General features: G+C 40.5%; 1 protein-coding gene across 1 annotated transcript in view; it reads left to right on the top strand.

Moving 5' to 3' along the window:
* Positions 1–13,525, top strand: part of cacna1bb (calcium channel, voltage-dependent, N type, alpha 1B subunit, b) — a 157,877-nt gene that overhangs the window by 100,351 nt on the left and 44,001 nt on the right. The window contains exons 25-26 of the mRNA XM_080303293.1: positions 7,353–7,449; positions 13,283–13,443. Of these exons, the coding sequence (XP_080159419.1) occupies positions 7,353–7,449; positions 13,283–13,443 (258 nt within the window). The remainder of the gene's footprint in view (positions 1–7,352; positions 7,450–13,282; positions 13,444–13,525) is intronic.

Raw genomic sequence — 13,525 nt, 5'->3', positions numbered from 1 at the left:
AAGGATTTTCTTACCAATAATGCACAGTTAATGATATTCAGGAGTTATCAAATTGAACCCCTTCATCCCTCCATTCAGCTTTCACTTGCTGTCTGGCATTTTGTTTCTCCCGTCAGCTCTGTAATCAACTCTCATTCACACCAATCAACCATGTAAGAGGCTCCATTCACAGCACCAGGTCTAATGGATAGATGTGATACCTGACAACCTACATTTTATTTTTATTTAGATCTTATTTTCATACTTAATCTAAACACAGGAAAAGGAAGGCAAGTTGTAAACCTGTTACCCAAACTGTCTGTTTTGAAACATCCAACACAGTTACTGCTTTGTGTTTTTGAAGGCGCTTACTTTAGGATTAATGTCTAGATATAAAAGGATTTTATATATTAATATTGTGTTTCAACTGAAAGGTCAAAATTTATTTAAAAACCGCTAATCATTTATTCAAGCTCAGTTTTTAAAACCTTAGGATGTAACTACAGCCCAGCCCATGCAGCAGTATATGAATGACTAATCTCGTATTGTGGATGGATTATCTCAGTTGTTCTCCTGGCTGAAGTTTGGTCTTTTTACAGCATCCTTCATGCGATTACATTTGTTCCTGACCACCGAGAACACTCACGTTAACTTTTATCGAGTGGAAAAAAAGTTAGCTGTTTATATTATGCTAACATAGCTGTGTCGCTAGTGGTCACGTAGCACATCATTATATACCAGCTAGCCCAACTTCAGTAACGCTACAAATGTCACTGCTGTTTAGTTTTCTGTCTTCATTTATGCTGGAAGTGATAACAGAGCTGTATGTTTTAATTTGTTTCCAAAACCCCGCAGTCAGGACATGCTATATTGTATTTAGATAGAAGCTAGCGAGCTAACTTCCTGCTAACTTCTAACTCCGTTAAATGTCATAAATTCCGTTTTCATGGATGCCTGGATGCTAAACTCAATTGTTACACCTGGTAGAGCAGAACGCTGATCATTTTATTAAAGATGAAAGACTTTAGACAGTTTTTCAACTCTCAGTAATGCCACAGTGATCGTTTGATATATGGACCTGCAGCGGAGTTTAGGCCCAGACACGGCAAGTGACGTCAGACTTAACGACCGGATTGCTTGTTTTTAGTCTTATTTAATACTGTATGATGCTAAGTTTGAAAATTATGGCACTCACTATTAGTAAAAAGGACAATAAAGCTTTAGTAATTGAATAATTACTAGTTTTTGAGCGAGAGATGCTCAGCTCTCAGACAGGTCCACAGCTTGATTATCACTTTCAAGCGAGATGGCTACGGCAAAACCGCTCTGCTTGAGGCTTCAAAACAGTAGTCCACAAACTAATGGGTGATGGTACTGTTGCTACATGCGTCTTTTATATACAATTTGTGGAGAGCAAGCTAACATGTAGCCACTAATCAGCCACAGCTTAAAAATGATAAAACTGTCAAACAATTGTATTCACAGAAAATGTAAAACTCAAAGACACATATTTACAAAATGTTTTTAATTTGCTTCAGAAATGGTTAAATGCAAATACCAGTATAACACTCTGTAACATTATTACCTTTATTATTATGTTGCATTTTCTACTAATTTTCTAAAATATTTTCCGCAGCAGTAGTAATGCACCACATGATCAGAGTATAGCTGCATTGGTGTCTTGGCTCCATACCCATGATCTTCAGCATACTAAAACACTGCAATGTAACAGAATTACTGTAGGACCACATTTCTTAACTCCAGAGTATATGTAGTCAGTCATGACATTATAATCATCTTCATGTCATCAGTTTGATTTTCCCTCATATTCAGTATCCACAAACACTATTTCTTCCAAATATTTTATCCAGCTTATCTTGCTTTAAAAGGGTGTTTACTTTAAATTTACTTAAAAGTCACTTTTTTGTCTCTTATCTTTGCTTTCTTTTGATGTGTTTTGAAGTTTGAACCACCAAAATTGTCACTATATCTTCACGCCTGGGTGATATCTGTGTAAAGTGTTTATTTTGCTCTGTCTTGCTTTACATGCTGCTGTCTGTCTTTGTGTATTGTCTGCGTGCATATGCTTATCATTTCTTTTCCCCATCAGATCGCAACAAAGCGTGGCCAGGTGGGAATTGTCAGTATCTACTTTTTTTCTTTTTAACCCCTCGTACCCTTTTGCCCTCCTCCTGTGAAACACAGAACATTCCTCTTAGCAGCCTTCGAGGTTTACGTTGTCGCCCTTCATCCCAAAGTGCTTGGGATGTGACTCCCTTCCCTCCTCGCTTTCCCTCCCTTTTATAAACCTTTTCTCCTGTCCCAGTATTGGGACATCAAGACAAAAAGGAAACATTGGGAGCTCTCCCTCATAGCTTTCAGAAGTTAATCAACACACAGACGGGGATTTGGGCTGCAGGAATCTGAAACTCAGGTTATCAGTTGTATCAAAGCTTAACTCCTTACCTATCCTCTCAGTTTTCTCTTTTAATCATGACTAAAGTCAATTTAATCGGTTAAATGTCCAAGAGATTACCAACCTCCACCTTCATCTCTTCTTCTTTATGCCTATGGAATTAGAGGGCAGCCAATAAAGGATTATAGCTTCTCTCATGAATTCACCTTAAAAAAAATTTTTAATTTGTTCCTCACAGCCTGTCGTGTTTGTAAGGAAACTCACAATAGACATCTGTTTTTCTCTGTTAAAAGAGAGTTTTTGCTTTGTTAATATTTGTTTTTGAAAAAGACAGAATTTTAGAGTATGCCATATTTTTAACCTTTTAAAAATGTTTCTGAATAAATGGAAGTAGCGGATCGGGCTACACTGGGTGAAGAGTGTGTTAACAGTGTCCTCTTGCAATGTTGTAGATTTGAAAATACTCCCATTAGTAGAAATCAAAGAGGAAAATGGAGAAAATATGCAAACCAGCTGCTGCTATGCACTAGAGGCTCTAAATGAACACTAGAAAGGCTGACCTATGATACGGATTGTGTTGGAGATATTTTTTAAAATGTGATTTTGACCTGCATTTTCAGCTTTTGCTAATAGTCAAAGAAAACCTTCACTATTACCATTAAAATGGGAAATTAATAAGCCAAACATACATTATACAAAATTCCTCAAGAACTTTGAATCCTCTGTAAATTTTGAAACAGAGAGCAGGAGCTTTGCGCATCCGATTTTGCTGATGCAGCTTTAGACGTCAGATGTTACGAGTCTGAACAGGAAATCTTCTCTTTCATGAGCGAGCAGCGGCTACAGAAGTTAAGCTACTCCAGATGACCTCATGTGTGGCTGCTGAATACGTTGCAATCACCGCTGATGTGTGCTGCATTGACATGAAAAACAAACTCCCCGCCCGTGCGCTTCTGAAAGCTATTGGGAGACTGTTCTTGCCATCTCAATGTGTTGAGGTCCTTAAAAAGCAGGACTGGCATTGACTTCGCAAATTGCATGCCAGAGTATCCAAGTTATACAAGCATGAGAGCCGCATGCCGTTTTGTTAGATTTTTTTATTGAGAATTTGAAAGGCCCCCGGGGCCAGATTTTTTTGGAACCATGCTTCTCTCCGGTTTGAGTTCTGTCCTTCCCTCGCCAGTCACCACATATTAAAAAAATAGCCATGTTCATTATTCTGGTGGGTTTCTCTGAGTCCCCTAGTACCTAATAACAATCCTTTCTTTTTAATGAGACCCTGTAAAGCGCTGACATACTGACCTGGGTCTGTGCGAGTGTGTCTGTGCTTGTCCAGCTACCTTAATGAGGACCATTTTCACTTTGGGAGCATTAGAGCAAGAACAATCTGTAGAGGAACTTTTTGTCCTGTCCTCACTTCTCCAAAGGTCTTTTAAGGTTGGGTTTTAGGGTTGCTGAGAGGTTTAGACACAGTTAGGGTGGTAAAAATAGGTAAGCACACTATGAGCCAGGAAAAGGTATTGAAGAAGGCATTACTGTATGTTAAAACTTTGTAGCTTTGTTTCTACATTTTCTTTTTGTTTGCCTGTATCTTATTTTTATTCTTGCTGCAAGACTAATTCTAATGTGCCAAGAGGCTAGCCTCCAGGTAATGACCCAAAAAGAAGACACAAGAGGGAAGGATTGTGCTTTAAATTTAATGTGTATTTTTTGGAAATATGCCTTTTACTATTGCAGGTCGAGGACATCTTAGGCTAGTATGCTAATGTTAAAAGCTTGTGATATGCTGTTGGGTATCTCGAACTAATAAACTTTCCAGACAGGAATAAACCAAAAGTTTGAGTTCTTTACAGAACTCTTCATATAAAATGCACTCACCTGCCACTTTGTTAGGTATACCTGTTCAACTTCTAAATAAGTAACTATTCAGCCAATCACATGGCAATGACTCAGTGCATTGAGGGGTGTAGACATGATTGATACAACCTGCTAAACTTCAAACCAAGCATCAGAATGGGGGAAAATGTGATTTAAGTGACTGATCAACAGATATAATGAATGCTTATCTACTGGGATTTTACCATGCAGGCAGGGTTTACAGAGAATATTCTGGAAAAGATTAAATCTCCAGTGAACAGTAGTTTTCTGAGCAAAAATGCCTTATTGGTGTCAAAGGTCAGGGGAGAATGGCCACACTGCTACCAGGTTATAGAAAAGAAAGAGTAACACAAATATCCAGTTGTTACAACCAAGCAATGCAGAACAAGTTGATGCTTAAAGTACATGGGCTCCATGAGCAGAAGAACGCACCGCGGTAAATATAGTCTCAGGAAACTGAGACTATATATCCAAACGTTAGGCTGCTGGTGGTGTAACGGTGTGGGGGGATATCTTCTTGGTACCTTTTTTTTTTTTACACTTTACCAATTAAACACCACAGCCTACCCGAGTAATTTTGCTGACATTGTCCATGCCTTCTTGAGCACACACAGTGGTCAACAGGATAACACTCCATGTCACAAAACTCACATCATCTCCAACTGGTTTCTTGAACATTACACTGTACTGTACTCAAGTGGTCCTCTACAGCAGCGGTCCCCAACCCCCGGGCCTCAGACCGGTACCGGTCCGTGAGTCGTTTGGTACCGGGCCGCGAGAGTTGAGGCTCAGGTGTGAAATGTATGGTTTTCAGGGTTTTTATCGGTTTTCAGCGTTATTTTGTTATTGTTTTTATCGTTTACTCGGTTTTCCTGGGTCTTTTCACGTGTGTTATGAATAAATATTCTTTTTTTCGGTACCAATACTAGTTTTATTTTGTTGTATTTATCCGCGACACCTCCGTGAAAATATTGTCGGGCATAAACCGGTCCGTGCCGCAAAAAAGGTTGGGGAGCGCTGCTCTACAGCCACCAGATTACAATCCAGTAGAGCTTCTTTGGGATGTGGTAGAACAGGAGATATGCATGATGGATATACAGTTGACACCCACAATGCGTGTCACTAATTAATAAAAAATCCTTCACACTCAAACTATCCTTGGCCAGTGTCACTCTGTGAATGATGGCTCGACTGTATGTCATTATCATGATGGCTAGTTTTTAAACCCCCACACTTACTTCCCATAAATAGTGAGCAAAACGTGCAACGTCTGCAGTGACAGCAGTGGTTCCTGCAAAGAAACTGCCTCCTGCACCTGCGGCAGATTCTTTGTGCATTTACTGTAAAAATGTATGATTTTGTGTGTTATTAAACAGAAACAATGCTAATTTGTATTGTGGAAGAAGCATCGAAGGAAGCAATACCTGGAACAATTCACTACCAGACATAGTCCTTCAATGAAAACTTGAAGTATGGAATGAAAAGGGTGTAATTTCACTGTTGTGTGAATAGCTTTTGTTGTGGATTTTGAAGATGGAAAAAACAGACCAAAGGAAAGATTAAAGGAAAAGAAAACAAGAACAAAGGGAAAGAAAATGAAAAGAGGCTTAAAAAGGGGTTTGGAAGAAAATACATTATAACAGGAAACAGAAAAATAAACAGAAAATACACTGAAGCATGTAACAAACAAACAAAAAAGAAGGTCAGAATCTTCAAAGAAAGAAAATATTGAATGTCAGGAAGGTGTGGAGGGAAGGGATGACTGAATGATGGAATGAAGAAGCGGAGGGAGGGCAATAAGGAAGGAAAAAGGAAAAGGATTAAGAAAGGAAGGCAGGAAAGAAAGGAAGTGGTTTTAGAAACAAGATCAGGACAATGGGAAAAGATAATAGAAGGAAATAAGGTTAGAAGGAAGGAAAAAATAAAGATGGAAAGATAGAATAAGGAAAAGAAAGAATTAAGAAAGCTGGGGATGGACTACAACAAGGGGGAGAGAAGAAGGGGAGGAAGGAAGGAAAAGAAAAAGCGATGAAAGGAAGGATACGAGGTTTGGAAGAAAGAAAGGGCAGCAGGTTTCAGGGAAACAAGGAAGGAGGGGTGTTAGGACAAGGAAGGTAGAAAAGAAGATTTGAAGAAAAGAGGCATAGTAAGGAGTTATACTGGGAGGAAAGAAGGGCATTAAGAGAAGGGAGAGGAGGGAAAGACAACAAGGAAGAAGAATAAGTGAGAAAGGGAAGAAAGGTAGGAAGGGAAAGAAGCATCAATGAAAAGACAAAAAGGATGAAATAAAAGGAAGAAAGGAAGTAGATATAGAAACAAGGAGAGGAAGGAATGATGAAAAGACAGGAGGATAAGAAGGAAAGAAGGAAGGGGGAAGGTAGAAAGGAAACATGTCTTCCCAATGTGATGTTTATGTAAAGTTTGGTCAGAAGGTTCCTTTGTAAGTGCGCATGCGCCATTAGCGTGCTGCCTGCTGTAACCCCTAATTTCCTTCGGGATTAATAAAATATTCTGATTCTGAAATAAGGAAGAAAGGCAGAGAAATAGATAGGAAGGAAAGGAGCTAAGGAAAACTAGGAAGGAAAACTAGGAAGGAAGATGTGGGAACAGAAAAGAGAACATAATGAGTCTGTGAAGGTTCTCAGTCATCCAGGTCACCGTAGTCAAAGGTGACCTGGATGACTGAGAAAAGCGTCAAAGTCCAGACGCTTTTCTTTGCAAGCTCCTTTGAGAACATAATGAGATTCACACATCTTAAAAGATGCGTGAAGTTGTAGGAATGAAAGAAAAAAAAAACAATAAAAAGAAAACAAAGCAGCCAAAGGGAAGATCAGAAAAAAGGAAAAGAAAGGGAGTAATTACAAAAGTATCTCGATAAGAAGAGAAGACTGGTGAAGCATGTTTCTGTAGAATAACATACCTCACTCACATGCATGTGTTCTACTAACAGAATATATGCATCCTACAATATAAACCTGGTGAAGTGCAGTCAGTTCTTGTTAATGCAGCCTGAGTTGAAAGGGTTTAGAGTGTCATTGCACTACATCACCCAGACTAACTGTACTCTCAATCTGCACAGAGGGACAAAAGGCAAGGACATCAACACTATCAAGTCCCTGAGGGTCCTCCGGGTCCTGCGGCCACTCAAGACCATTAAACGGCTGCCCAAACTGAAGGTACGGTAATCAAATCTGTCACAGATCGTTCTGTAAGTCTGTAAGAAAAACCAAAAACCCACAGAGCACCCAAACAGTCCCGATCCGCCACAATATGAAACAGGAAAATACCACCGTGTAATCCATTTATTTCAACAAAGCAACTGTATTCTAAATACCACCTTTTTAAACGGTAACTGTAACGGAATACAGTTACTCATATTTTGTATTTTAAATACGTAACGGCGGTACATGTATTCCGTTACTCCCCAACACTGTAGATAGACCTGCCACCGCACAGTTTAAACCGTTCTGAACATCGAAAGTCTACAAGAATCAGTGGAACAACACAACTAACACATTTGAATCCTGGTTTGTCTGTTGATCAGCTTGCTCTATTCAGCACTTCATGCCTCCTACTTATACACCCCTGACACATTCGTGCACACAATCGAGAGGCAGTCAAAGTCTCCAGAAACCTACTCTACCATATCAGACATGAAAAGTTTGATTTTTGCTTGATTTTTTGCTTAGATACTGAATTTTATATTCTGTGTCTTACACGCCTACAGTAGGCGAGTACTTGGTTCTCGAAGGAGTTTTGTGGCAATTAACAATGAAACACATACTTAATGCACTGTAACACATTACACTGATGATTTCTCATTGTTTAGCCAATGTTTTATGACTTATGCGATATATTTAATCATTTGGACGTGATTGCTGCATTTGCAGTGTTAATAGTTTGGCTTATTTGGTGCTCACTTACCTGTCAGCCTTGAGCTGGCAGCTATTCCTCTTTTGTTTGTGATGAATTGGCAATTATTTCAAATTGAGTTTGCAGAAACTGGGTTACCGCAGAAGTGAAGTCTGTTCTTCTCTATTTGTCTTCCATCTTCATTAAAATATGTTTAAATTGTGTGTTTCTAAAAAAGAAAAAAGAAAATCACTTAATTTAAAGAAAAAAAGGTGGTGTTTTTTTATGTGGATTTACAAAAACTCCTAGGATTACATGTCCTCATTATTGGAGGTGTTGTGCTAATTATACTGAGCTTATGGAGAATTGATTACTGCAGAGAGTTTTGAAGATCTTTAAAATCAATAGTTAGAATTTATATAATATATTACCATGATGCAGCTATTATAAAGATATATATTATAAAGAATTACACTGGGAGCACAATGCTGTATAGAATCCTGTTTTCCTCAATTGTTGTCTCAGACACAGAAATGACAGCTTTCCTCTGCTGTGTGGACAAAAGTATATGTCAAAAGAGGAGAGATCTGATTGGGCTAATAAAAGTGAGATAATTGAGACAGATCGAAGGTGGCAGACAGACGCCCATCCAAAGCTCTTCTTGGATACTTAGGGAGAGTGGTTTGACAGGACAGGCTGGTTAAAGTACCTCTGTCTTCACTCTGGTTTACGGAAGCGGTTGTGGGATTCATCGGGAAACTAGCGGATGATACCGTGGAGACAAAGACTATCACAACGTTTCCCAACCAGAAGCCGTGGGTGGATAAAACCATCCGCGACGCTCTGAGATCCCGCACTGCTGCCTACAACACGGGACTCATGACGGGGGACATGGACCCGTACAAAGCCGCGTCATATAACGTGCGGAGGGCGGTGAAAGAGGCGAAGCAGCGCTACGGGAGGAAACTAGAGTCACAACTCCAACAGAGTGACTTGCACTTTATCTTTCTTCTCTGAACCTTATCCGTACCTTATTATATACATCTGTACTATGTAAATATGTATATTTTTATAGTCTTCTCATTCAAATCATTACAGTGCAATATCTTGCACGTCATGGATATATATTTATAAGCACAAACATATGGACTTTTACATTGTTTTTTTATATATTTTTTTTACTTTTAACTTTTGTTTCTTTTCCTTTTTTTCTTAGCTTATGTAAAATCCTTTTTAGCATGTTTGCACAGTCGGGGGGAGTACTTTTTTAGCCAGAAAAAACATTTCACTGTATGTTGTACCAGCTATAACTACATGTGACAAATAAATAAAGAATTGAATTGAATTGACTCTAGGAGCCTGTGGCGGGGACTAAGGACAATAACGGACTATAAAGCACCAACAACCGGTATGACGAACGCGGCCGTGACTCTGGCAGACGAGCTGAACACTTTCTATGCTCGCTTCGAGGCTGCAGCTAAGGTCTCCAACAATGCTAGTGTTAGCGGCGCTAACGGCTGCAGACAGGAAGATACTGCCAGCACCGGAAACGTGCTCGTCATCTCCGAGCATGAAGTAAGGAGAGCCTTCAAGAGAGTGAACACCAGGAAAGCAGCAGGACCAGACGGCATCCCAGGTCGTATCCTAAGAGACTGCGCATACCAGCTAGCTCCTGTGTTCACTGAGATATTCAGCATCTCTTTATCTCAGTCGGTGATCCCCACATGCTTCAAAGAGTCCATCATTGTTCCTGTCCCGAAGAAACCCCACCCTGCTTCTCTCAATGACTATCGCCCTGTAGCCCTCACCTCAGTAGTGATGAAGTGCTTTGAACGCCTGGTCAGAGACTTCATCATTTCTTCACTACCAGACACACTGGACCCACTACAGTTCGCTTACCGTCCAAATCGTTCCACAGACGATGCCATCTCTCATCTCCTCCACACATCACTCACTCACTTGGACACTAGAAGGGGGAATTATGTTAAAATGCTCTTCATAGACTACAGCTCTGCATTTAACACCATAATTCCCTCCACACTCACCACCAAGCTGGAGCATCTGGGACTCAGCTCATCTATGTGTCAGTGGATCTCCAACTTCCTAACTGGCAGACCACAGGCAGTAAGGATGGGCGGACATGTCTCAGCCTCCACCACTCTCAGCACTGGAGCCCCCCAGGGGTGTGTTCTGAGCCCCCTGCTGTACTCTTTGTACACATATGACTGTGTGGCCACTACCAGCTCCACCACCATCATCAAGTTTGCTGACGACACCGTCGTGGTGGGCCTGATCTCTGATAACAACGAGACGGCCTACCTGAAGGAGATTAGGAATCTGGAGAACTGGTGCCAGAGGAACAACCTCCTTCTAAACGTCAGTAAGACAAAGGAGCTGATAGTGGACTTCAGCACTAAGCAGGAGAGGAACTACCAGACCCCCGTCATCAACGAGTGCCCAGTGGAGAGAGTGGACAGCTTCAAATACCTCGGAGTTCACATCACGCAGGACCTGTCATGGTCCTGTCACATCAACACTGTGGTGAAAAAGGCCCGACAGCGTCTCTACCACCTCAGACGCTTGAGAGACTTCCAACTGCCCTCCAAGGTGCTCAGGAACTTTTACTCGTGCACCATAGAGAGCATCCTGGCGGGAAACATCTTAACCTGGTTCGGGAACAGCACCATGCAGGACAGACGAGCTCTACAGAGGGTTGTGCGGTCAGCTGAGCGCACCATCCGCTCCGAGCTCCCTGACCTGCACTCAATCTACAGCAGGCGGTGCTGGACCAAGGCCAGGAAGATCGTGAAGGACTTCAGCCATCCCAACAACAGACTGTTCTCTCTGCTGAGGTCAGGAAAGCGATTCCGCTCCCTGAAGACCAACACAGAGAGACTGAGGAGGAGCTTCTTCCCGCAGGCGATACGGTCTCTCAATCACACCACCACACAGTACTGACCCACACATACAGTTCTTACACACACACTGGACTTTCTGGACTTTGGTTTTGCACAACACTGGTCACTATATTCTTCATTTCCGGTTAATACTTGTACAGCTGCTGTTATTGTGTATATATTTATTTATATTTAGATTTCTTCATACATTCTTATATAGTTCTATATTGTGTATTGTGTATTTTGTTGTACAGTTATTTTATTTTCAACTTTAATTTATATATTTTATCTTATTCTTCCCAGTTAAATTTACCCTTCATTCTAATTTGTGTTGTACAGTTATTTCATTTTTAACCTTAATTTATATTTTATTCCTTCCTAGTTAAATTTACCCTTTTTAATTTTTCATATTTATTTCCTATCTTATTCATAGCCTTTTCCTTTTTTGTTTTCTTTAGGTCACGAGCAGTTGTCCAAGCATTTCACTACATATCGTACTGTGTATGACTGTGTACGTGACAAATAAAAATTTGAATTTGAATTTGGTTTAAGAGCAGCCTCGATGGGAGTCACTCAAGTAGCAGATATTCACTGGTTACATTGCATACATGTCAGAATGGATCGACAAAGCACTTCATCTCTCAAAGAGATCCCAGCACAAGCTGACAGAGATAGTGACAGGCACAGACTGCTGTTTGCAGGTGGGAGATGGGAAAGATATCTGGGTTTAGAACAAGGCTGACTGTGTCCGCAAAGTGGCCCTTCTAGATCAGCGGTCCCCAACCCCCGGGCTTCAGACCAGTACCGGTCCGTGAGTCGTTTGGTACCGGGCCGCGAGAGTTGAGGCTCAGGTGTGAAATGTATAGTTTTCAAGGGTTTTATCGGTTTTCAGCGTTATTTTGTTATCGTTTTTATCATTTACTCGGTTTTCCTTGGTCTTTTCACGTGTGTTATGAATAAATTTTCTTTTTTTCGGTACCGGTACTAGTTTTTTTTCGTTGTATTTATCCGCGACACCTTAAAGGCCGGTCCATGAAAATATTGTCGGGCATAAACCGGTCCGTGGCGCAAAAAAGGTTGGGGACCGCTGGTCTAGATTACAATTGATCCAGATTACTAGTGAGACTACAACAGCTTTTCATTCAGAAACAAAGCCATCTAATAGAAATCGTTGGTTTATGAATATAGTCTTTGTTTAAAGTGAATATGTCAGCATTACAAACAGAATTGAAATGTCATCCCAGTAGTGTGAATTTGTTTAGGTGATGTCTAGCAGACAGCTAGCAACTGTATCGTCCCCGTTTCTGCACCAACCTGCCCGTCAAAGCTGCTACATCTCTAATAATGCATCATTTTGAACTGTAAAATAATGTTTCAGCTGCTTCCTTATTCACAAGGGTTCACCACACAGGGTTTTTATACCAGGTGTCCTTCCTGATGCAACCTTACCCCTGTGGCGACCCCTTGTGGTTAAGCCAAAAATAGCACAACTTTAAATATTTATAAAATTTAAATTGTTTCATGAAGGAGTAAATAAAATATAGAAATAAAAACAGTTTTTTAGAATCAGCCTGTAAACATGTATTGTTCCTTTAAAGTCGGGCATTTTAACAGAGTCTCTGTGCACTGACTGTCTTTCGGAGGCAGCCTCAAGTGGCCATGAGAGGTACTGCATGTTGCTTGCCACTTTTGTGATGACTGGAGGTTACAGTCGGGAAGATACACATAAATACCTTACTATTAATTCAATCCAATTAGTTTAATTTCTATTCTATTCTCTTTATATAGTATCAATTTTAAAAAAAACTGCATGCATTATGCTGTAAAGACCCTACAATGTTAGAATGAAATCGCAACAATCACATGACTCCCTATGAGCAAGCACTTGACAACAGTGGGAAGGAAAAACTCCCTTTTAACAGGAAGAAACCTCTCACAGAGGCAGCCATACAACGTAAAACACACAGAGAGTGAAAAGAGCCCTAATAATATGCTTTGTCAGAAAGGAAAGCTTGAAAGTTGTCTCGAGGTTGTCCGAATGCAAACTGGGAGCTGGTTCCATAATAAGGGGCCTGAAAGCTGAAGGCTCTGCCTCCCATTCTACTTTCAAATACTCTAGGAGTCACAAGTAGGCCTTGAGCCTGAGAGCAAAGCACTCTGTTAGGATAATAAGGTACTGTGAGGTCTTTAGATGTGACAGGCCTGATTAGTCAAGAACTTTACAGTTCTGTGTGTGTGTGCTTGTGTGTGTGTTTCTCAGGCTGTATTCGACTGCGTTGTAAACTCTCTGAAGAACGTCCTCAACATCCTCATCGTCTACATCCTCTTCATGTTCATCTTCGCTGTGATTGCTGTTCAGCTCTTTAAGGGGAAATTTTTCTACTGCAGTGACGAGTCCAAGACCCTGGAGAAAGACTGCAGGTACGTTTATATTACTGTTTTTATTACTGTTGTCTATTCTAACTACATCTTCCTCCTCCACTTTTTTTCTCCTTTTTTTGTC

This window comes from Astatotilapia calliptera, chromosome 7, assembly GCF_964374335.1.
Source record: "Astatotilapia calliptera chromosome 7, fAstCal68.1, whole genome shotgun sequence".
Taxonomy (NCBI): Eukaryota; Metazoa; Chordata; class Actinopteri; order Cichliformes; family Cichlidae; genus Astatotilapia; species Astatotilapia calliptera.
This window is presented reverse-complemented; position numbering and strand designations above follow the sequence as displayed.